This window comes from Thamnophis sirtalis, unplaced genomic scaffold (assembly GCF_051295495.1).
Source record: "Thamnophis sirtalis isolate CommonGarterSnake01/CBP01778 unplaced genomic scaffold, rThaSir2_p1.2 scaffold_3, whole genome shotgun sequence".
Lineage (NCBI taxonomy): Eukaryota > Metazoa > Chordata > Lepidosauria > Squamata > Natricidae > Thamnophis > Thamnophis sirtalis.
The window spans coordinates 119603284-119628415 of NW_028261383.1; the positions used below are offsets into that span (position 1 = coordinate 119603284).

General features: G+C 40.1%; 1 protein-coding gene across 1 annotated transcript in view; it reads left to right on the plus strand.

Annotated features, from left to right (window-relative positions):
* The first annotated feature begins 22015 nt into the window (after positions 1–22015).
* Positions 22016–25132, plus strand: part of LOC106554698 (myosin-3) — a 32938-nt gene continuing 29821 nt past the window's right edge. Inside the window, exons 1-5 of the mRNA XM_087709834.1 lie at positions 22016–22031; positions 22280–22331; positions 23578–23789; positions 24551–24694; positions 24776–24932. Of these exons, the coding sequence (XP_087565960.1) occupies positions 23586–23789; positions 24551–24694; positions 24776–24932 (505 nt within the window). The 5' untranslated portion in view covers positions 22016–22031; positions 22280–22331; positions 23578–23585. The remainder of the gene's footprint in view (positions 22032–22279; positions 22332–23577; positions 23790–24550; positions 24695–24775; positions 24933–25132) is intronic.

The following is a 25132-nucleotide window of genomic DNA, read 5'->3' on the forward strand; positions in this document are numbered from 1 at the left end:
AACTGCAGCATTCCAAGGGGGAAAACAAATTCCTTCTGGCACGCCTTCCACTTTCCATAATGTGCTGTAAATAACTGGGGAGTCAAAGTCGGTGGGAAGGAGACAGATCCTTTCGTTACTCTTCATCTGCCTTCCCAAGTCATACCTTGCTCAGTCAGAAGAGGACACTCAAAACCATTGAGAATTATGAAAACTTGCCAACTGGTTGGAGCGGGGGTGGTGCGGGGGGGGGGGGGAAGGATAGGATGTATGGAATGTTATACAAATAAAATGCTTAACATAGGTTGTTTTTAGAAAAAAAAAACAGATCTATTGCAAATCTATAAAATGAGGCTAAAATTAATACTCTGTAAAAAGGGGGGGAATCTAATGGAGTTGTTTCCTAATGGAGTTGTAGAGCTTAATTGCTTGGCAAATCCTAGATCAATATTCCTTTTAATCAATGTTAAAACCTACTACATCACTGACTCATAATGATTCCTTGATTTTACATCAACAGATCTCTCTGACAATAAAAGATTTTTTATTTTTTCAAGAATGAATGGAAACTAAAGATTTCATCTCTGGCCATTGGTCTATCATGATATGTATGGTGCATGTTCAGTACAGTATACAGATATGAATATGAGGGCTTATTCGTGTAGTTACAATGTGAGGGAAAGGAACATTGTGTGTAGGTAAAATCTAAGAAAAATCAGAAAGGAAAAAAAAAACCCAGCATCTCTCAGTATTGTGGGTGCTCTAACACTGTGGCTACGATGTCAGTTTAGCCCATTCACAACATACTTTCAATGTGTTATATTCCTTTGTATAATACATTACCTGTAACATTTCTAGTTATCACAGGATGACTGTTGACAAGGTTTAAAGATTTCCCCTGCCCAGTCATGACAGGACAGGGGCAGTGCTCATCTCTGATTCTCAGCCAAGGGAACCTGCGTTGTCTGAGACACACTTCCGTCATCATATAGCCAGTGTGAAAATGTGGAATGCAGTAACCTTCCCACCAAATGAGGACCTATTTATTTACTCTCATTTGCTTGCTTTCAAACTGCTAGGTTAGCAGGAGGTGGGGTGAGAAAGGGAACTCACCCCATCATGGAGTGCTTGGGTCTTGACAACCGAGGCTGTCCACTTTCTAGCGGACAAGCCTAGTATCTTAACTACCGATACTGCACCCCCTTCAATTGTGCCCCCTTCAATAACTATTGATAACTATAACTATCAACTATTCGGTAACTATCCTTGCTTTGCTTGATCCTTTTTTCATGGGGTGGGAAGGACACATTCAAATCCATCATTGGGAACATTAGTACTCTTAAGAAGTAAATTTTTGGAGAACTGTTGTAAGACCTCGGTAAATAAATAGGATGCTGGAGACTGGCACTTTGCATACCCTTCCCATAAATATTGTGGCTGGATGTTGGTGGGCTCTATTGTTTGTTTGAAAGATCAAAAGGGTTTAGGTTTTTTTGGACCGCTAGCGCACTGACAATTGCTTGTCATGGCAACTATTTTTAATTGGGTTGTTGGTCATCCAGAGTTGCTGTAGGGAGATGGACAGCCATATGAAATGTTTCAATAAGTTAAAAAATTGAAATTGCATTTCAAAGTATTTTTAAAAAGATAGTTCCGGGCAGGATCTTGGTGAATTTCGAGGGGAATGCTCTCTAGAGTCCTTATATCCAGATTTTTTTCCCCATTTTTTTAGACAACATTCTTAAGATTGTATCACAGCAGCAGGATACGGATGCAGAAGTGCACATTTTCTGGTATTACAGTCTTCTTTGCTTTTATTGACTGCACTTTTATTCATAGCTTATCAGCAATGCTGGCAACAATAATGTCTGTACAGGTTTTTTATATGGTACTGAAGTTTGCTTTTTAGAATCATGGGATGTTTAAAATAAAGGGGTCTTTCAACACACTGGTCTATGTCCTTCTGTCAGTTTTTACCAAGACTACTTCCCAGATTGCAACCAAAACAGAATCACTTTGGTCCAATGGGGTACGAGGAGAGAAGGGGTGAAAGACAAGAGAAGAAATGCAGACTCCTTCCTCCCAGACTTTTTTTCCCAACATCTTCTTGTAACTCACCGGTCTTTGATGATGTGATCGTTTTTCATCTACCTGCTCAATTAGAACCATTTGGGAAATAAGTAATGGAGCAAAATAGCAAGCTGTAAGGAATAACTGCATGAACAATGTTTGGGGACTAGCTATGAAAATATAAAATACGTTCCACGAAGCACACAGTCAGTCAAAAATGGCAATCAATTGGAAAGTGGTATTCAATGTGGAAATAATATTTTGGTAATATTGATGGAATAATAATGAACAATCTTGCATTGGGTGGTAAAGGGTGTAGGGAGACTACTTGAATTTTGGAATTACTGTAAGAAGAAAAGGTATGTATTTTTCCCTGTTGTGGATTGGGAATTCTGAGACATTGACATGCGGGCCTGAAAAAGGATAAACTAGGAGGAACAGAGAGGAAAGGAAAGCTGATATACTTTCCATTGTGCACTCCTATTCCTTGAGATAGTGGTAGACAATTTTTCATAAGAAGAGTAGGATAAAGCAACAAGGTAATAGGCTTGGAGATTTATTCTTATCAGGGATGGTTAAGAGAATTAAGTATTGTGTAGCCTAAAGAAGGGAAGGCTTGGGAGACACCTAATAGCAGTTTTCCAATAGTTGAAGGGCTATCAAGGGAAAGTGGAGGTCAATTTATTATCCATAATACCTGAGGGCAAGACAAGAAGCAAGAGGTGGAAGTACAGCAGAGGTAGATCCAATGTGGACATAAGGAAGAATTTCCTGCTGTGAGAATGATTAATCAATGGAACAGTTTGCCTCCTGAAGTTTGGATGCTCCATCACTGGAAGTTTTCTAGAAAAGATTGGACATCCATTTATCCAGGATAGAATAAGGTCTCCTATCTTGGGCAGAGGTTTGGGTTACTAGGAGATGCCCAGTCCCTTCCAGCTCTATGATTTTATAGGTTTGCAGAAGGAAAATAGAGAATTAGCTAGCTGCTCTCCAGTGCTTTTTGACTCTGCCAGCTTGATGTGTTCTGTGACTTCCTGAACTCATAGTCCTTTGGAGTTCGGAGTCAAACTAGTTCAGAAGATAGACATTGATATAATTATTACGTGAATTAGAATCGGTTGAGTGGGCAAAGGCAGTTTATGCTTCCAAGCTGTGAAAGCAACTCAGGAGGAGTTGCCCCAGGGACCTGAGAAAATTATGTTTCAGAGGCAGTGTTGGGATTCAAAGATTTTTACTACCGGTTCTGTGGGTGTGGCATGGCTTGGTGGGCGTGGCAGGGGAAGGTTACTGCAAAATGCTCATTTCCTCCCGGGCCTCAGGAGGCAGAGATGGGGGTGGGGCCAGTCAGAGGTGGTATTTACTGGTTCTCCGAACTACTCAAAATTTCCACTACTGATTTTCCAGAACTGGTCAGAACCTGCTGAATACCACCTCTGTTCAGAGGTCTAAGAAGGCAATATACTGGAAGAATTAAGTTCAGCTCCTGTTTGGCCTGATGATTTTTCCTTTATTTTTTTTACAATTATCATTAAAAAAAGATTTTACAAATATTTTTTGAAAACTACAGGAAACAAAAAGGACCAGAAAAAGATTATAAAAGGGTAACAGAAAAAGTGAATAACAACAAAAAAAGGAAAAGAAGAAAAAAACATATCTAAAAAAGCAATCTTTCTGATCTTTGCATCTGAATGTCAATTTCTAAATGTTCTTCACCACTTGTATTTGTATCCAATATCATTTTGCTTTTTCACAAGTCCACCAAGCATGATAAAATATCCCCTCACGTTTTTCACATTTTCAACAACGATTAGAAGTATCTTTATGCATCCTAGACAATTTCTTTGTTATTGCATATCACTAATGCATAATATTTGTAAGTTTTATTTAAATTGTAATGCAAAGTGAATTTCAGGTTTTTTATCAATCTCCCATTGATCCATTTCAATATTATCAGCAAAATTCTTGGCCCATTTTACTACACATTCTTTATCTTGCTGTTCCTCCATTTCAAATCTCAACAAAAGTTTAATACGTTTAATGAATGCATAAAAATGTATAAATTTTATAAAATGTAAAAAAAGGATGCATTTAATAAATTCATCATTTGGTAATTCCTTGATTGGAAATTTATGCCAACACAGATAAGCAAGCCAACGTAAACAACAATCTAATCAAGGAATCACCATTTCGTTCATTGAATTTCATTTATTGTATTTCTAGGCCGCCCAATCCCGAAGGACTCCAGGCGGCTTACAGAAATGAAAAATATTAAAAAAGAATTAAAACAATAAGACACAACAAAATTAAGAAGAAGCACAACGTGCACCCAGTCAAAGGGGGGGCTGGACCTCAATCAAGAGGTCAACAGCCCCAGGCCTGCCCGAAAAGCCAGGTTTTAATAGCTTTACGGAAGGTCATGAGAGTGGGTAGGGCCCGGATCTCTGGGGGTAGCTCATTCCATAGGGCCAGAGCGGCAACAGAGAAGGCCCTACTCCGAGGCATCGCCAGCCGGCATTGTCCCGCTGAAGGCACCCGGAGAAGGCCCATCCTGTGCTATCTTATTGGTCTTAGGGAGGTATGCGGCAGAAGACGATCTCGCAGGTATCAGAGTCCTAGGCCATGTAGGGCTTTAAAGGTGATAACCAGCACCTTGAATTGTGCTCGGAGACCAATGGGAAGCCAGCGCAGCTTGTGGAGGATAGGTGTAGTATGGGTGTACCTTGGTACACCCAATATCGCTTGCGTGGCTGCATTCTGGACTAATTGTAGTCTCCGAACACTTTTCAGGGGCAGCCCCAAGTAGAGCGCATTACAGTAATCCAGTCTTGAGATAACGAGGGCATGAGTGACTGTTTGAAGTGCCTCCCGGTCCAAATAGGGCCGCAACTGGTGCCCCAGGTGAACCTGGGCAAAGCCCCCCCTGGTCACAGCCGACAGGTGATGTTCCAAAGTCAGCTGCGGGTCCATGAGGACCCTCAAGTTGTGGACCCTCTCTGAGGGGAGCAAATTTTCTCTTCCCAGGCTTAAGGATGGACTAGCTGGACTGTCCTTAGGGGGCAACATCCACAGCCATTCGGACTTGTCAGGATTGAGTGCGAGTTTGTTCGCTCCCATCCAGACCCTAACAGCTTCCAGGCACTGACACATCACCAAGACTACCACTATTACCAACACTGACTGGACAAGCCACTAATGCATAAAAATAAGAGCAACCCCCACTCCTTTCTAGCACTGATGATGTTACCTAGTTGGGTATTGACACATCTACAAGAAAACCACCAAGCTCAGAGAGCACCAAGGACTCCACAGTTTAACCCTGTGTTACAAATATTCTCTTGTATCACTAATACAAAAGGAAGAAAAAGCTGAGTCTCAGCAAACATATCTAACCTAGCTTCCTCCTTTCATTTGCACCGCAACAGCACTACTGAGAGGTGAGTTGGGCTGAGATAAAGTGACTGACCCAAGGTTACCCAACTGACTTTCATGGCGAAGGCGGGACTAGAACTCACAGTCTGGTGCCTTAACCACTAGACCAAACTGGCTCTTAATTTTTACTAACTTCCTTAACAGATTGTTGATCTACCATATCTTGATTACAGCAAAATGTTTGGCAAAGTGGCCCACAACATTCAACATAGAGTATTTAAATGCAGGTGTTCAAGCAGAGTCTAGATAGCCATCTGTCAGGGATTCTTGGATTGATACGGAGTACAGGGTTGGTCTCAATAGGCTAAATAGCTCTTTCCTACAACAAGACTCTATGCCGGAGCCTTCAAAATTAAAATCATGCAGTACCAAGGAACTATCATCTTTTCCATTTCAATTTTAGTTTAAGATGGGTTACAAGATTGACATTTCTTTGTTTTATTGATATAAACTTTAGGGTAGCCTGTGGAATATGAACTTAGTGAACATTTCATGCTATTTATGCACACAAATGCTTATGATTAGAATGCTTTAAGAGTGCAAGGAACTCTTTTGCATTAGTTTCTGTTCTATTTCATACTAAAGCTTTTGTAGATGCTATAATAGATGCCAGTTTTTTTCCTTAGGAGTGTCTTCTGGTGCCTGTTTAGTAAGTAAGTAAAACTTCTAGCAGAGAACTATGCTACTGACACCTCTCTTTCATCTTCATTGTCAACTGGTCCAGGAGCAGTAGGCATTTTGAACGTACATCTGGATGTGATTAAGGAGAAGAATTAAACTCAAAGACAATATAAGTAAACTGGCAGTCAGTGTAATGTAGCAAAGCAAGCTTCACACGTGCTAGATGGAATCATCTGATTAAAGAACCAGTTACAAAAACTGTTCCTAGATGTCTACAGGTAGTCCTTGACTTACAACAGACTGTTTAGTGACCCTTCAAAGTTACAATGGAATGGAAAAAAGTGATTTATGGCCATTTTTCACAGTTACGACCTTTGCAACATCCCCATGACCATGTGATCAAAATTCAGATGCTTGGCAACTGGTTCATATTTATGATGGTTGCAGTGTCCTGAGGTCATGTGATCCCTTTTACGACCTTCTGACAAGCAAAGTCAATGGGGAAGCCAGATTTACTTAACAACCTGTTGCTAACTTAACAACTGCATGGATTTACTTAACAAGTGAGACAAGAAAGATTATAAAATGGGGGTATACTCATGTAACAAATGTTTCACTTAACAACATAAATTTGGGGCTCAATTGTAGTTGTAAGTCGAGGAGTATCTATGCAATAGGTGCATTTTATGTTACCTAAAAGTGTTTGGTAGCTATGATTTATTATCATTGAAACAATTTACCGGTATTTATTAGCATCTTTGATCAGCATTATAAATAAGAAAAAAGACAATATTGTAGATTGATACAGAAAACTCATTACCAACAATGATTATAAAACGACAGAACATCACATCTAAGCCAAAGGTTTGCACAATTGTATCACCAAATGTTAGTCTGCTACATGCTGTAATTGCATTGTGAGGTATTTTCATAATATTTATAAAATTTGGTTTGTCAGAGTATTAATCCTGAAAATTAGTTCAACTGTGCTTTTTACTTTAAAAAATAATAAAGAATATTCATTCTGGCCTGGGCAATTTTAAAAAGACATTGAAGTTGCAGTCCTATTTCTGAAGAGGATAAGCAAGCAAATAACTTCCATCATTAAAGCCATCTTCATTTCAGTGATGCAAGGACACTGGGACATGGGGCAGAGATTTTATGTATTAATGCAGAGCCTATAATAGCAAAATCTTAAATGGAGGTTTTAGCCATAGCAAAATTGCTACGGTGGTCACTGAATTTTCAAGAGCACTGAGCATCATCAACATTTTTTCTTTGATTGCGCATCTAATTTTAAACATCTATTTTGAATTCAAACTTTTTCACCATAAAATAGGATCTCTTGAGAGAGAATAGTTCCTCCTATACGCCTCCCTTCAATGTTTGGCCTATGCCATCCTACGCTAGGGCATCGTGATAGAAGCTCCTTTGGAATGAGATCCATTTGTCTCCTTGAGAAGCGATTGCATTCCTGGTATGCAACACAGAGTGCCAGAAAAAGGACCTTGACCAATGGAATGACAATGTGCCAGATGAAGACGAAAGACTTGAGACATTCCAAAGGAGAAGGACAGCACAGGTGGGCTTCTTTGTAGCCAATCAAACCAGAGAAAGAAGAGCGAGAAGAACACACACTTTTATGGGAATGCCAAAATAGATTCGAGGGGGCATGCCAGTATCCAGGGCTTTGTGCTATATACAACTGCAAGAAAAACAGATAGTTAGGATGATGGAATTGACAGGAAAGGATACTAAATACAACCGGACTAAATATTTCTGTGAAACAAATGCAGTTGGCTTCATGACTGGAATATTTGATAAATATTGTCCAATGCTAATGTCATGTATCTAGTTCTCAAAAGTTGGCAAGTAAATAAAACAAAGGTGGGGGGGAACTGCCATCATTGTAATGTAAAATTGGAGGTTGAGTGAGATGAGTGGTCTCTAAATATGATAAATGAATGAAGTAAATAAGTGAAACACGTTCAGCTACTTTTCTTGATTCTTTATAGAGACTTTCAATACAAAAACATATCCTAGAACAAGAGTGTCATCTTTCTTAGTCTAAGCATTTAGCCCAACCCTCAAGAAAATCTAGACAATGTTCAAAGTTAAAAGACACTCCTCAGGACTTTCTTATAAAACTTCCAAAGAAACTAGCTAAGTTAAGTAGTTGTGTCTTTCTTTGATAAGCTGTTTTTGTTGAAAATGTTTATATATTTTATTATATTGTACACTATTCAAGCACATTTGTTTTATTTTTTAGTAAAGAATAGCATACTAATGTTTGCTTGCTTCATTATAGGTCATCTGTTGATTAGTAACTACCTAGATATATTTTCTCCATGAATATATTAGTTCTGCTGTGTAATCTGCAATAGGTTGCTATCCAAAATGGGATTCACTTGTGGACTTGTTTACAATAACATTTAAATCTGCTTTTATCAATTTGTTGCACTATTCAGGCACCAAATCACAGCCATGTTAAATTTAATTTAATTAAACTAGCTTATTTAAACAAATTTTGGGTGGTATAAAATAAAACAAAAAAAAATAGAAAGCACAATGTAATAAAAATAGAAAATGTATAAAACCAAGAACCAATGCTGATCTGGGACATGAGTTTTTAGATTCCAGAAGGCAACAATAGATCTGATTGAGACAGGGGTATCAAACTCGATTTTATTGAGGGCCGCATCAGGGTTGTGTTTGACCTTGAGGGGATTGGGCGGGTTTGGCCAGGGTGGACGTGGCCAGCCCAACATCACTCATGTTGAGAGTCCCTCTGGTGGCCTGAGCTCTCTGCCAGCAAAAATGGGCTGCCATGCTCCGTTTTTGGCTGCAACAGCCTCCTACAACCAGCAAAAATGGAGCTCGGGGACGGGGGGCGGGACATGCAGTCCTCAAAAGCTCTTTTTCTGGCTGTGATGGCCTTCTGCAACCCTCTGTCAGTGAAAACGGAGTTTGGGGGGAGGCGGGCTGCATGCAGCCCTCCCAAGCTCCATTTTTGCTGACAGAACACCATGGGCCAGTCCTTCACTGTTTCTAGGGCAGCCCTGCAGGCCAGATATAAGCAGCCCATGGACTGGATCCGGCCCCTGGGCCTTGAGTGTGACACCCCTGATCTAGTCTCACTCTGTAATATAACATGTTCTGCATTTTTAGTCCTGCTCTAAAGAACTGGTTCTTAGCAAGACATGTACAATGTTATTACAACATATAGTACACAATTCTACATATTGTATATGGAAAGTGGAGATAGATATAGGGGTGCTGTTTTCCACAGCAGTATACAACACATTTTAAAAGAATACTGGATTGTTTTGTTTTGTTGGTGCAGCTAATTTAAAATATATACTGTTTATATGCTGCTAAAGATTTTCAAATTTTTACTTTCATAGCCATCTATGCATTTCCACTTGCTGTGACCTTTTTGGTTGTTCTGCTTTCTGGTTTCTACATGCTTGGCACAATTCAGTAAAGAAAATGTCTATCTGATCTATCTGAATCAAAATTAATTTATACTCACATTATATTTCCTAACATATCTATGTTCATATCATTAGCTAGATAAGAAACTCAGATATATCAAATTGCCATTTTCTGTTTTGACATTGATTTATTTATTACTTTATAGAACCCCTGAGTAATACAAATTCTCTAGCAAGAAAAAATATATAAACAATAATAAAATTCAGTGAAATGATTTAGCGATATTTGAAAACAATAAGCATCTTGTTTCACATGCTTACTTCAAAAGTGAGGTGAAGATAAGGTGACCAGACGTCCCGCTTTTGGCGGGACACCCCTGCCTTTTGATGCATATTCCCGCGTCCCGCCCGCTTTTTAAAAAGGCACGCTTTTTTTGGCGCTGGCAGCTCCCGCTCATCAGCTGCTGGGCTGGCTCATCGTTTCGTTCTATGCTACCTACAAATTTAAGCCAGCCCAGCCTGCCGCTCACTAATTTGATTGGCTGGACTCCAGCCAATCAGTGAGCTGGCCAACCAGCTCACTGATTGGCTGGACTCCTTAGCTGAGGACGCATGCGCGAGTTCTCCATTTTATTTCATCTTTCTTTCTTGTTGGGGTTGCAGCTGCTGCGCTTACTCACTGGTGGTGAGTATGTTTTGTATTGTCTAATTAATTTGGTACCGTGGGAATCGGGAGGCGCTGGGGGGAGGAGACGTTGCTGGTTGCCGCATGCTCCCTCGCTTGCGGCGGAGGAGGAGGAGGGGAAAGCAGCCCGGCGTTGCTGGTCGCCGCGTGCTCCCTCGCTCGCGGCTGAGGAGGGGGAGGAGGGGGAAGCAACCCGGCGTTGCTCGCGGAGGAGGAGGAGGAGGGGTGGAAGGCAAGCAGCCCGGCGTTGCGTTGCTCGCGGAGGAGGAGGAGGAGGGGGGAAGGCAAGCAGCCCAGCGTTGCACGCGGCGGAGGAGGAAGCAGACCGGCGTCGCTGCTCGCCGCGCGCTCCCTCGCTCGCGGCCAGGCTTTGGTGCTGCCTTTCCCGCTCTGTGCGTGCTGCCCAGACCAGACCTCTCTTCCTTCCGTGGAGTCCGTTCGTGAATCCATGGGATTCGCCGCGGAAGGAAGAGAGGTCGGGGGAGCGGCGCCGCCAGCAGAGAACGTCCCCTCGCTTCTGGGCCTCTCCGCTGCTGTCCCAATCTCTCTTCCTTCCGTGGAGTCCGTTCGTGAATCCATGGGATTCGCCGCGGAAGGAAGAGAGGTCGGGGGACCGGCGCCGCCAGCAGAGAACGTCCCCTCGCTTCTGGGCCTCTCCGCTGCTGTCCCGATGTCTCTTCCTTCCGTGGAGTCCGTTCGTGAATCCATGGGATTCGCCGTGGAAGGAAGAGATATCGGGGGAGCGGCGCCGCCAGCAGAGAACGTCCCCTCGCTTCTGGGCCTCTCCGCTGCTGTCCCAATCTCTCTTCCTTCCGTGGAGTCCGTTCGTGAATCCATGGGATTCGCCGCGGAAGGAAGAGAGGTCGGGGGAGCGGCGCCGCCAGCAGAGAACGTCCCCTCGCTTCTGGGCCTCCGAGAGCGTGGACGCAGCGGCAGCTGCCCGCAGACAACTTCCACGCGCTTCCGGGGCTCCTGTCGCTCGGCAGAAGCTCCTGAAGCGTGTGGAAGTTGTCTGCGGGGCAGCTGCCAGCGCACCCACCTCTCCTCCTGCCTCTTCGTGCATGGGATCGCTGCCTCCGAGAGCGTGGGAGCGGCCGCGAGGAGTCCGTTCGTGCAGCGCCCCAACCTCTCCTCCTGTCGCAGGAGGAGAGGTTGGGGCACTGCACGAACGGACTCCTCGCGGCCGCTCCCACGCTCTCGGAGGCAGCGATCCCATGCACGAAGAGGCAGGAGGAGAGGTTGGAGAGCTGCACGTGCATGGGATCGCTGCCTCCGAGAGCGTCTCTTTGGTTCCCTTCTCCTCCTCCTCCTCCTCCTCCTCCTCCTTTCTGGCACCCCTTCCTTAAAGATTTGGTACCAAAGCAATGGCGGTGAGGTCGTGAGGAAGTTGTGTCTTTTGGATTTTGCTGCACTGTTGTCTTTTCAATGGTTCTCAGACTGGTTGAACCTTTAGCAGCTGGGGTGATATTCTTTACTGTTAAGGTTACAATTGGATGTGTTGGACGAATCTTAAAAGATGAAACTTTTATTAAAACGTTTGACTTAACTAAAAACGTCTTCCTTTTTCTTCTTCTTCTTAAATATGATTTATTTATTTATTTTTACTTCAGAAGTTTGATGACTGTTGTACAAACTAATCCAACCTAAATGTAGAGGAGGAGAAGAAGGGGGGGATTTAAAAAGAGCAGAGGAAAAAGAAAAGAAAGCATGAAGAAAACATAAAGAAAACATAAAGAAAGGGATGGGAGGGAGGGAGGGAGGGAGGGAAGGAAGGAAGGCACTTTATGTTGAAACAGAAAATATTATATAAGGAAGAAAATGGAAATAACTTAGGAAGGAAGGAAGGAAGGAAGGAATTGCACTTAATATTGAAGGAAAAGAGAATGAAGGAAAAAGTATTGGAAGGATTGAAAGAAGGAAGGAGGAACAAAGAATTACACTTAATATTGAAATGGAAAAGAAAATATAATGAATGAAAGAAGAAGTATAGGAAGGAAGGGAAGGAAGGAAGGAGGGAAGGAAGGAAGAAACAAAGACTGTTGAAACAGAAAAGATAATATAAGGAAGAAAATGGAAAGACGTAGAGGAAGGAAGGAAGGAAAAAAGGAAGACAATGTTGAAATGGAAAAGAATATAAGGAAGAAAATGGAAAAAATTATAGGAAGAAAGGAAGAAATGTACTTAATATTGAAACAGACAAGGGAATGAAGGAAAAAAATATTGGAAGGATTGAAAGAACAAGGTTTTCCTTGTATGGGATTGATAGTGTCATTCTTAAATTTATTCCCCAAAATTTTTCCCATTTGTCTAGTTCAATGTTATAGCCAAAGTTCTGTGCCCATTTTATCATTGGTTCTTTTACAGTTTCCAAATTCCTCTTCCATTTGATACTTCAAGAGGAATTTGTATATTTTCCCTATCATCTTTCTGTCCAGACTTTGAATAATTTTATTCAATTTGTGTGGTTCTGTTTCAATACCATATATTTTAGTGTCTTTATTGTATTTAGTTTTAATTTGGAGGTCGGTTAGCCAGTCACCTTTCATATTCTGATCTGCCAATTCTTCAATTGTTTTTAAATTTCCCTGTCTGTCAATTAGATCTCTGTATCTTAGAATTTTGTTCCAATCTGTAAAATTTGGGTGTGTCGTTCTTTCTGTTGGTGATAGCCAATTTGGGGTTTTCACATAGTGGATTTTTTAAATTTTGAGCCATTGTTGCAGTAAAGTTCTAATTAAATGATTTTGAAAGTATTTGTGCGTTTTATGTTTGTCATTCATTCCATAAGAAATTATGCCAGCCTGGCTGCAGGTCATGGCCTTCTAAGATCAGAATTCTTTTATTCTTTAACTCAATCCAATCCTTCATCATTGTCATTGTTACTGCAGTTGCGTATATATAGGCTCCCTGTGTGCTTCCATCCATCCCTACAAAGATCTGCTGACTCTGCCTGCCTGCTGGTAAGTGAGCTGGGTTTTTTCTTTTATTTTTTTAATGTATTTTAAAATAATATTTTATTTATTGTGCATATGATTTTTAAAAATAGTGTTATTCTGTGTTGATTCTTTTTTTAAATTGTCTTAAACTATTTAAAAAAAGATTCTATCCAAAATAAATTGAAACAAGCCATTTTAAAAATTTCTATGCACAATACTTTGAAATGGACTCAGGAGTCATGATTGACACTGAGTGAATTTGCACTTTTAATAATCAGGAAGATACAATGGCATTGAAAAAAGTGACTGATGACCATTTTTCACACTTAGCGACCGTTGCGACCATTTTTCACACTTAGCGACCGTTGCAGCATCCTCATGGTCACGTGATCAAAATTTTGTTTGGCAACAGATTCGTATTTATGCTGGTTTCAGTGTCCTGGGGTGACCTTTTGACAAAAAAAATTTTTTTTAATCAAGCCCCCCCCCCCCCCCCCCCCCCGGTCAAGGGTGTCCCTCTTTTCCAATCTGAAAATCTGGTCACCTTAGGTGAAGAATCAGTTCATTGTAGGACAAAGGTGTCTCTTATCCCCATAAAAATCCACTGGGTGATTTGGGGAAGACATATACCCTCAGTGTAATATATCCCACAGGAGTCTTATGGGAAAAATTTGGACATGGGAACATTACATCTCCTTTCTTAAACATGCAAAGGAAAAGCAAGATACAAGGAAATATTTAGGTTACAGGTAGTCATCATTTAGTGACTGCCTTGTTTAGCAATGGTTAGCAGGTACAACAGAGATGAAAAAGTAACTTTATAAACAATTCTCACATTTAATACCTTTGCAGTTCTGTGGTGACTGCTTTACCAGTTCCAATTTTGATTGCTAAATAAGGACTACCTATATTTAACCTGTGCCTTCGGTGTTGAGTCATGCTGACCACATGACCTTGGAGACATCTTCAGACAGCTCTGGCTCTTCAGCTTAGAAACGGAAATGAGCACCACCCCTAGAGCCGGAAACGACTAGCATGCATGTGCGGGGGAGCCTTTACCTATACCAAAATTACTTCTGCAAAATGTCAATAATGTTTTTTTTTAAGTCACCAGAACCAATATGGTCTTCTGTATCTTATAATGAATTCCCCTGACGCAGTTCCATAGAAATTAGTTAAATTCTTGATTTTCTTTAGTTTTAAAAAAGGATTTTTTTGACATTTTTATGTTACCTGTTATACAAGCTACTAACATTGTTTAGCAGCTATTGAGAGATGGATTTTTTAAATACTATAAGAAAATTAAAAAAATGTTACAAAGTCTAAGAAGAGCAGCATTTTATAGACATTACTTACTTATTTATATTTCTAGAGTATCTGAAGACTCTACAGAATAACAAAAATGTCCACCTTCCACTACTTGGGATTATAAATTGTGTTGGTCCCTGATTTCTTTGAAAAGTCAGGGTTTTAGAACTTTACTAAAGGACAGCAAGGTGTGTGTGTGCATGTGTGTGTGTTAATATTTCAGAGGGAAAGGATCAGCAAAGAAAAGATGTGCTTGGCCCTTTTTAATTGGTTAGTCTTAGATAATACCTACCCTCCTGATCTTATAGAATGGATCTTATAGGAGATCTTTGGAGAAAAGTAGTGCCATAAATAACCAATTCCTGATCCAGGGATTGTAATTTGTACAACTATAATTGTAATTATGTCAGGTTTTTGAGACCTTCAATTCTTTTCATCCTCTAAAATGTTATTAAAAAGCAACTATAGGTAACTAACATTTATACTATCTCTTACAATATTCTACTTCTGGATTATGCTGATAGTAAGTGCTGTATAACCACCAAGGGATTATAATGGGAAGCTAGAGGCTAGTTGTGTAACATGGTTATTTCGCCCAATATTAATAACCCAAGTTGATTACTCAATAATGATGTTGTTGAAGGCCACAAATCCCATTTAGAAAACATGTCTTAGCATTGGTTTAAATCCTTCCTAATTGTTTCAGAATCACAGCTGTGGCTATAACAGTCCATCTTTTTTTCACCAAAGAAATATAATAGTAGTAGCATTTTTTATTATTTGTGTATTTTTAAACAACTTCTCTGTGGATAGCTTGTTTGTAATTGGAAACCTAGCTAGTGACAAAGGCTGTGAGTAGAACTTAAAAAAAAATGGTCACTAATGGTGAAGCTTTTATATTGGCTGTTGACAACTTTATTTTACAACTTGGCTATTGAAATTGAAGTTAGTAGGCAGTGAAGTACAATTCTGGCCCATAGAAACAGATTAAACCCAATTCCAAAAATTCTGAATTTCCCAATCCTACTTTACATTAGTTATATTTTAGTCAGAAGTGATATAAAAGTAAAAATTCACAAAGTTGGATGTCTTGATAGTTGTAGCTAACAGCTTCTTTTTGAATATATTACCATGAAATACTCACAAGGACAGAGCCCTTCAACTCTCACTGATTTTCTTCTTTATTATCTGCTTCTTAATGGGTAGCAAAACCTGTTAGAGGAAAATATGAGATACTGTCTTTGGTTTCCAAAAACAGCTCCTATGAACCCAGACTTATAAACATACATTTACTATTTATTTATTCAGCGTATGTCAATGTTATATTAGCCAGGAGACTATAGTGCTAATAAAAAAATAGTTTCTCTGCCAATGATTGTTAGTTAATTCAGTCCACACTTGCACACTCTCCAGAGTGCACTGCAAGGACCAACTAGCTTCACACTCATAAGGCTTGACAGCATTCTCCAGTGTCATCTGGGGTTTTCCATCACCAATTTCATCTTACATTTGGGCATAGCATTTGGGTAGGTTTGGCATTGATTGGGTTTGTGCTGCTGCTTGAAGCACCATCCCCCCCCACACACATCAAAGTGGTACCTATTTATCTACTTGCATGAATATGCTTCCAAATGACAGGAGCTCACTTTGTCATGTAGTGCTAGGACTTATTGACTTAGCACCCTCCACAAAGGTGGTAAGACTAAAAATATCATAGTGTAACAATGCTGAGGAACCCATCCAAGGTTGAGGGCAACCACAGTCTATATGTATAGTCAATGCCCCTCCATAAGTGACAAGAATAATCCCTCAGATCTGAAAGGCCTGCTGAAATACCTAGGTTGCAAAAAGCTAACAGAGTTGGCTGAGGAACCCCATCTGATATCAGCAGGAAGGATATTCTAGGGAATGGGAGCACTGATAAAGAAGGACTGACTCAGATATCCCCCACAGATGAAATAATAGGGATCTGAAGGAGGTCTTCACTTCTACATCTCCAGGAGAAGGTGGATCTGCAGATACTGAGATTTTGAACTTAATTTTTCACCTTGATGAGTCTGTACACTGTACGAAAACTTTTCTTTTCCAGTTCTTCTAATGAAAGTGACCTGCAAAGCCCTGTCTTCATGTTTGAAGACTTGAATAAAAAGGATGCTTATACTATCTGAGTTTTTCTTGGACGCTTAATAGAAACTCAGCAGTACATTCAAAAAGCGTTTGAGCACACAGGACACTGCTAAAAAAAGACAGAGCTCATTCTACAGGCTTAGGGAGGATTCTGAGAATTCATTTTTCATGAGAGTTGTCACAGTTTATAGCCATTCTTGAGGGACAGTATCCTGCTTATTCTATCTGGAGCCAAATGTAATTCATTCTCTGGGATGCAGCCATGTTACTTGTGTCTTGTATCACCTTTTCCTGGCTCACAAGCATATTAGAACATAGAAGACATATCTATTTCTAAACTGGACTGATATTCTGAGTTCAGCCCTTGTTTAATTTTGAAGCTTAGAATAGAATTCATATGAAGATAATTGAGTCATGGGTTGATGGAAAATAGAACTTAAATGAACTTATAGTTGGAGAGAAGGAAGGGTGAGTGTGAGAGTGGGAGGGAGGGGGCAGAGTGAGTGAGTGTGAGACAGTGAGTGAGCACCTGAAGGAAAGTAAATGTACTAGAATGCAGCAAGTTGGAAAAGGGAAGGAGCCAAGGAAGACAATAACACTAAACAGAGTAAAAGGACCATCTCCTCACTTTCTCAACTGACTTTCAACCAGTTTCCATCTCACTTGCCCTTCTTTATCTTCAGACCAAGGCCAGGGGAATTATAAAAGAGGAATTCACTGGGTAAAATGAACTAGATGAGCTAAATCTACTGAACGATGATCTGCATTAACAGAATTAACTGAATCTTGCAAGTCTGAGGGTACAAACCTCTTACCACTTTTAACTGTCTGAAATTTGCCTGGATTTCAGGTGATTCATTAGCCACAGATCCAAGGCCAGAAAGACTGGCAATGATGTACAAGAGACCTTAGCTGTGAGTAGATATTTTACTCCCCTGGTGACTGGATGCAGCTTAGGTTGAGCTATTCAACCCACCCTGTTGCTTGAATGCGTCTCTCACTGAATTTCTGGACCTGGTACAGTATTGGATTCTCTCCAGCTGTTATCTTTTACCACAGAGCAGTTGGCTTGTAATTTAACAACGGAGGATATTAGTCTTTTATCATAGACAGCTCATTCTCTGGTCAGTCTATGGCTTATCAAGACCACTGACCTCTGAAAATGTAGAGGATAAGGAAGATGACCTTAACGTAAATACAGGTAGTCCTCAACTTACACAAGTTCATTTAATGACTGTTCAAAGTTACAACGGCACTGAAAAAAGTGACTTACGACCATTTTTCACATTTACAACCGTTGCAGCATCCCCATGGTCACATGATCAAAATTCAGCTGCTTGGCAACTACTTACAGCATCCTGGGGTCATGTGATTCCCTTTTGCGACCGTCTGACAAGCAAAGTCATTGCGAAAGCCAAATTCACTTAACAACCCTGTTACTAATTTAACAATTGCAATGATTCACTTAACAACAGTGGCGAGAAAAGTTGCAAAATGGGGCAAAACTCACCTTACAAATGTTTCACTTAGCAACATAAATTTTGGGCTCAATTGTGGTCATACGTTGAGGACTACTTGTATGCAAGATTCCTTACCTAGGTGAAAGGGGAAGAAGCATTTTTAAAGACCAGAACAAGAAGATAATGTTCAGAAGTAGCTCAGAGTCCTCCCTAATTCACTGAACTATTGTATATGAAGGAGGAAAAGATACACAACAATCTGACTTGGAAATTTGGTTATTGTAGCCAATCTCAATAGGAATATTTTTTTTGTTTATAGTGGAATTGATTTCCTGGTTTGCTCTACCTACTGAGGCTGATAGCAAAAAGTGTGCGGAATGTGGGCAACCAATTAAGATGGTTCCTCCTGGAAGCCTAATGGATCTGCTTGGTTTTCTGCAGGTTATGCTTTTGGATTTGGCTAGAAATATATTAGACAATACTACCATATGCCTTGTTCAATCCTAGAATGTAGAAATGATGAGAGTATTGAATACAATTGCTTTTCAGGAGGCTTTGAAGTTTATTTGGGAGCTCTGGAACTGCTGAAGTGATGCTTTCAGTAATGGTGACAAAACATGTGGAATGATGAAACCAAAGTACAAGCCCACTGTCAGGCCTACATCATGGGAATGAAGGTTGTGAAGCATTCTTACTTCCCCACTCTCACTGGGTTCACAGAATATTGTCCAGAATATTGTCCACTGTTAAAGGCGGCTTGTGCCATAAGAAACAACAGTGATAACTGAGACTACATGTCTTATTAGGTTACTTGTCTTTTTGATGGGTTTTTTTTTTTGATTCTGAAGTGGGTGGACAATATTCTTGAGAGCATGAGCTCTGAGCTAAAGGTGAATTTGAGAGATGATGTATACTTTTTTGAAGGAGTGTGGGTGTGTCTTGACCTGAATGAAGGAGTAGTGCACTCTGTCCTGTTGATCCATCTCTCAGTTAGATCGTAAACTTTCTCTTTGGAGAAGAAGGGTGATGGGGCAGTGGCTGTAAAGCAGGTCTGTCAAACTCACGACCCGTGGGCCAGACACGCTGGCCATGCCCACACCTGGTTTAGGGAAGGGGGAAAAAGTCTCGATACATTACATGACACCGTAGTGATGCCACAAGGTCGACACCCCTGCTATAAAGAATCCTATTTGAAATGAAATGATTTATTTAGGTTCCTTTCTGCTGGGATTCAGACCTAGGCATGAGATTGAAAACATATTGGTCACTTTTATGGAATACTCCACCAGGACCTGGGTGGGTCCTGCAGTACTTCTGAACTAATGGATCTCTTAGCAGCGCTGGATACTATAGTCTACACCACCTGTAAGGATTGAGCACAATAATTCTGTCTTGCGATGGTTCTACTACTACTGAGTCAATGGTTTTGGAAGATGGAGGAGAAGGAGGCGAGCGATGAAGAGTACCACTGAGATGGGTGAAGTCATTAATCAGTTTGAAGTGTCATTAGTGAGATATTGTGAGAGCCGAGGTGGCGCAGTGGGTAGAGTGCAGTACTGCAGGCCACTTCAGCTGACTGCTATCTACAGTTCAGCGGTTCAAATCTCACCGGCTCAGGGTTGACTCAGCCTTCCATCCTTCCGAGGTGGGTAAAATGAAGACCCAGATTGTGGGGGCAATATGCTGACTCTCTGTAAACCGCTTAGAGAGGGCTGAAAGCCCTATGAAGCGGTATATAAGTCAACTAACTGCTATTTATCAGTGTGCTGATGATGTTAGTTACACTATATTGCCAAAAGTATTTGCTCACAACTGCTTCTGATTATGTGGGTGGTTGAGCGAATACTTTTGGCAATATAGTGTCTCTCCATGATTGGAAAGATAGTGGATGATGTTCTAACCTGATGTGTAGAGGTAATAAGGGGCAAAATGGGATGAATCACACGAGGTGAAGTGGGATTGGCCCTGATCTTATTGGCAGTCAAGAAATCCCTCAAAATCTGGTTTAAAACAGGTTTGAGAATTCCAGAGAAATAGAAGCCTGTGAGGTGGCAACACTGTGTCTGAGATGCTGGTCCATTCTTCTCTGCATCTCAAATATATGACTCTGTGCAGCTTATAAAACATAACATCAGGTAAAGCAAATATAAAACAGTAGTAAAAGTAAAGGTTCCCCTTGCACATATGTGCTAATCGTTCCTGACTCTATGGGGCGGTGCTCATCTCCGTTTCAAAGTCGAAGAGCCAGGGCTGTCCGAAGAAGTCTCTGTAATCATGTGGCCAGCATGATTAAACTCTGAAGGCGCACTAAACATTGTTACCTTCTCACCAAAGGTGGTTCCCGTGAAGGCATGAGGCCTTCTTCTAAATGCAACCAAAGGCAAACTATTTACCCTGGCATTTCTTGGGTAAGAATTTTGTCCAGAACAGGACTAGTTTTTGTTAGACTTAAAAAAAAGTGTAACCCTTTAATTTCTGTATTGTTATTGTCCTGGATGGTTTTGTCTCTTACCCTGGTTTCATTGTTTAATGATTTACAACAGGGGTGTCAGACTCAAGGTCCATGGGCCAAATCCAGCCCATGGGGTGCTTAGATCTGGCCTGTGAGGCCACCCTGGAAACAACGAAGGTCCGACCCGTAGGATCCCTGCCAGCAAAAATGGGCTCCCAATCTTCGTTTTCTTCTGGGACGGCCTCCTGCCACCCTCTGCCATTCTGGCCAAACCCATCCCAGCCCCCCCAAGGTCAAACGCAACCCTAATATGGCCCTCAATGAAATCGAGTTTGACACCTCTGATTTACAGTAACAAGAGATGGATCTTGTTTGCTTTGGGAAGCTCATTATTGTAGTGAGACTTACTATCATGACAGCTGAGTTCTGGAACACTGCAATCACTGTCAAGGAATGGAGAGTTGAGAGATTTCCCATTTAATATATTTGCTCTCAGTTACTCATTTGGATGTCTTGCTTTACACAACGGCTGCTTTTATCAGCTGTTCCTAATTCTATGTTTGAGGAAAGCATTATTGTGATTCTTTGGCATGCTTAGTTAGGAAGTCATGCCTGCAGACATAGTGATAAATCAATAATGGCTTAATGGGCAAACCTATGGGTGTTAGAAATAATTAGTTCTTTATTGACTATTAAGGCCTGCTAATTAGTATATACTGTAGGTATTTTATACATTTATGGCTATATCCTTTTTACCCAAACCCTTATAACTATTTCTTTCTTAGCTGTTATAATTTTTTTAATTTATCCATTCATTCTTTAGTACTCCATCTTGTTACAAACAAAAGAGGAGTCTAGGTTGATTGTAATTTCTCATGACTACAACCAGCAGAAAATGAACAAATAAATCCATTATGCATATACTGTGCATATATTTATATACTGTATTTCCCAGTATTAACTAAACAACAGCTCTTTTATTAAACTGTGTGGATATGCATATTGAGTATTCACACTCAATATATTGTCTGAATAGTGGTATATATGATGTCGCAGCCATAAATTAGCCTTTGCATAATTCTCAGCTCAGAACAATCTCAGCTCATGTTACTTTGCACGAATTTTTGCTAAATAGATTTATTCTCTTAATGTATACTGATCCAAAATTAGCTGAGATTAGCACTAGCATATGAGGAGATCTACAGAACTATCATAAACATATAAGAAGCCTGTAAAGTTTCTGAAGTAGAAGATAATCTCCTTCCTACTATGTTCTTGACTTCCAAAATTAAAACAGGTGCATTTACAAGATTGCCCTAGGTTATCAGAACTGATAAATAATGTGTGAACTTGGTCATTTCTAAAAATACATTAACAGGAGAAAAAAAATAAGGTAGAAGTGGCAAGCAGATTGCAGGGCTGGTCTCTAATTTCCATATAGGGAAAAGGGTTGAGCTAAAAGAAGAATCAGAGCCTATAAAAGCTTTCAAAGGTGAAAGGTTTCTTGGTGGTTACGGACTGTCAGGGGTAAGTTTTCTTTTGTTTCCCTTTGCCCTGATCTTTTCTCTTTAAAAAAAGTACAGGTTATACTATTTTAGGGGATTTTAGAATGCCATGAGATTAAAGGCACTTTTCTATGGTGAAGATGTCTTGTGCAGTCCATTCTTTGCTGTGTATTTTGAGCCTTTGCATATGGGAAGAATGACAAATTCTCAGCTGTTGGGCTGCCTGGGATCCTGGATGCATTATCACATATTCTGTCTATTCCTTTGCAGGTTGAGCATTTCATCCAGTTCCTTCTTTCTGTTGAGAATAGATAATAAAAAGGTGAGAAATCCAAGTGTGGTTATTGAGTGTCTATTCTTTACAGCAAATTGCAGGTATCTATAGGTCTCTTGTGTGCTCTAATTTCATTTGATGAGGGTTTGGGAGGGAGGTTGTGCTTTTGTGTTTCTGAGTATGGAGATGAAAATCTATGTGCTTTGATTTTCTTGATGGAAGAATAGAATGTAATCTTGTTTTGAAGAGATAAGAAGATCAATGCCAACTTTTCATTAAACTCAGCTTTGCAAACAAAAATCTTAGTTGTCTATTACAAGTTGTTCTGCTCAAGGTTGCTTAGTGATGTAGCTGTTTCTCACTTCAATACCATTTCCCTATCTATTCTGCAGAAATAACTATCCAATTCATTGGACATCCTTTTAAATATATGGGACAGTTCATAATCTAAATCACCCCTCTTCTGACAAAGAGATGCACCAGGTCTTCTCAATGCTTCTGATGAATGATAAGGAGCTGAGCTTGCACTTATATTAAAACAGGAGAGGGAAAAAGCTTGCCCCTGCCCAGAATTTCTTGTTATTTTATAACTCATTTTATATGCTCATTTCCCCTTCCCCCATTTTATGAGCCATTAAAATGTGATTTGGGGTTTGGAAGTCATCTCATATTAGAACCTCAGCAAACCACCCCATTCCATCTCAGACCATTGTGGCACAAAGTCTAATGCAAAAATATACTTAAGGAAGTAGCTTCTGGACATCAAGGTGATATATAAAGTGAATTAATATAGAAAAATAATAAGAATTTAATTAGAAATAATATTGCCTGTATCCATTTCACATTATTTATATCCCATAGTCTTTGGAAATCAGTAGAAAATGTATGTGTTGCATGTATGTGTATCACTATATACATATAGTGGAATAAACATTTTTTTTGTATTTCAATGCTCTTCCTACAATGTTATATTGTTTTATATCTTTCTTTCCCCTGTTAACTTTCAACAATTTATTGCAAAGTGCTGTCTCTTGATACTTAAGATTTTGCACTTGCCCAACTATTTAATGAACAGCAAACCACCCTTGTTATTATTGTTATGCATTCCCCTTCTACTTATTTTTTGATATTGATTTTTTTACAAAAGTTCTCAGAAAAAAATCAGCAAAATTTAACAAAAGCTTTTTTTTACATAAGGCATCTACTATAGTGAATCATATCACCAGATATAGTAACTGAGAGCAGGTGTACTAACCTTAAACGAAACAAACTAAGGTTTTTGTATCTCCTTTAGCTGCAGCCATGAGCAGGGATGCAGAGATGGAGGCTTTTGGGGTGGCTGCCCCTTTCCTGCGTAAATCTGAAAAGGAGCGAATAGAGGCTCAGAACCAGCCCTTTGATGCCAAGACTTACTGCTATGTGGGTGAACCCAAGGAGGAATATGCCAAAGGGAAAATTAAGAGCTCTGAAGGTGGGAAAATTACTGTAGAGACATCAGATGGCCGGGTGAGCATCTTCCATGGTTTGGGCGAGGAGAGGGTGGGAAACAATTTTTAAATAAAATAAAATATTTTTCTGGTACAATGTGAGATTTTTGGAATTAGAATCAATACATAGCTCTGTCATTTACTGTATATATTGGTGCAAAACCTGATCCCATAAATTCCTTCCTCAATTATTCTGAAGGCAAATGGGGCAAGATTGGATATTTTATTGGGCTGAGTTGCTGTAAGTACCATCAGCACGAGGGGGCATAAGCAATAGATTTTCCCTTCAAAATTTCCTTTGGGTCCCAAAGACAAGCAGACTGTGAAGTGTCATTTGCTGGGCCATTCATTCTTATGACAATTGTCGCATTTGAAGACTAAGTTAAAGTTTTAATCATCTAAGCTTCGATGCAAGCACTTCTACCATCGGGCAGAAGACATCAAAGTATAGCCAGCCGAACAATCAGGATAGTTTCTATCCTTTGGCTGTAAAACTTTTAAATACAACCACAATCACTCCATGCACACGCTAATTTTTTTTCTTTTTCTTTCTTTTTTCATTTCTGCTATAATTTTGCACCAGGTGAGATTAAAACCAATTTCGTTGTATTTAAGTACAATGACAATAAAGATTATACTTATACTTAAGGGGGAAATGGCTGTAATGTTATCAATAGCTTCTCGTTAATAACAGAACAATATGATTGTTCAAAGTATTGAGTTGAGATTGAATCTCTAATTCTGAGCTTTTTCTGAAGGCTTTTCCTCTTATTCTTTCAGACAATAATTGCCAAGCCAGAGGATGTGTACGCAATGAACCCACCAAAGTTTGACAAAATTGAAGACATGGCAATGTTGACGCATTTACATGAACCAGCTGTTTTGTATAACCTTAAAGAGCGCTACAGCTCTTGGATGATCTACGTATGTTTTATTCTTACCTCGTACCAGGACTGAAATCTCAAAGAGGGCAGATTTTAACCACTATTTTTGGTTTCCATGCAGACCTATTCAGGCCTCTTCTGTGTCACTATTAATCCATACAAATGGTTGCCTGTGTACAATCCAGAGGTGGTTTCTGCTTATCGTGGGAAAAAGCGTTCTGAGGCCCCTCCCCACATCTTCACCATCTCTGACAATGCATATCAGTTCATGCTAACTGGTAAGTCTGCTTGAAGGCCTGAAAGGGAATAAGGTTGAATAAAGAACAATACAGAGCAGGGGTGGGTTGCTGCCGGTGTTACTACCGGTTCACTTCCCACCACATGTTGCTTGCACATGTTCAGTTGCCTGTAAATTGTTCTGCGCATGCGCAGAACATTATAAAATGCTTAAAAAACATGCTGGCAATGGCGTGGGCAA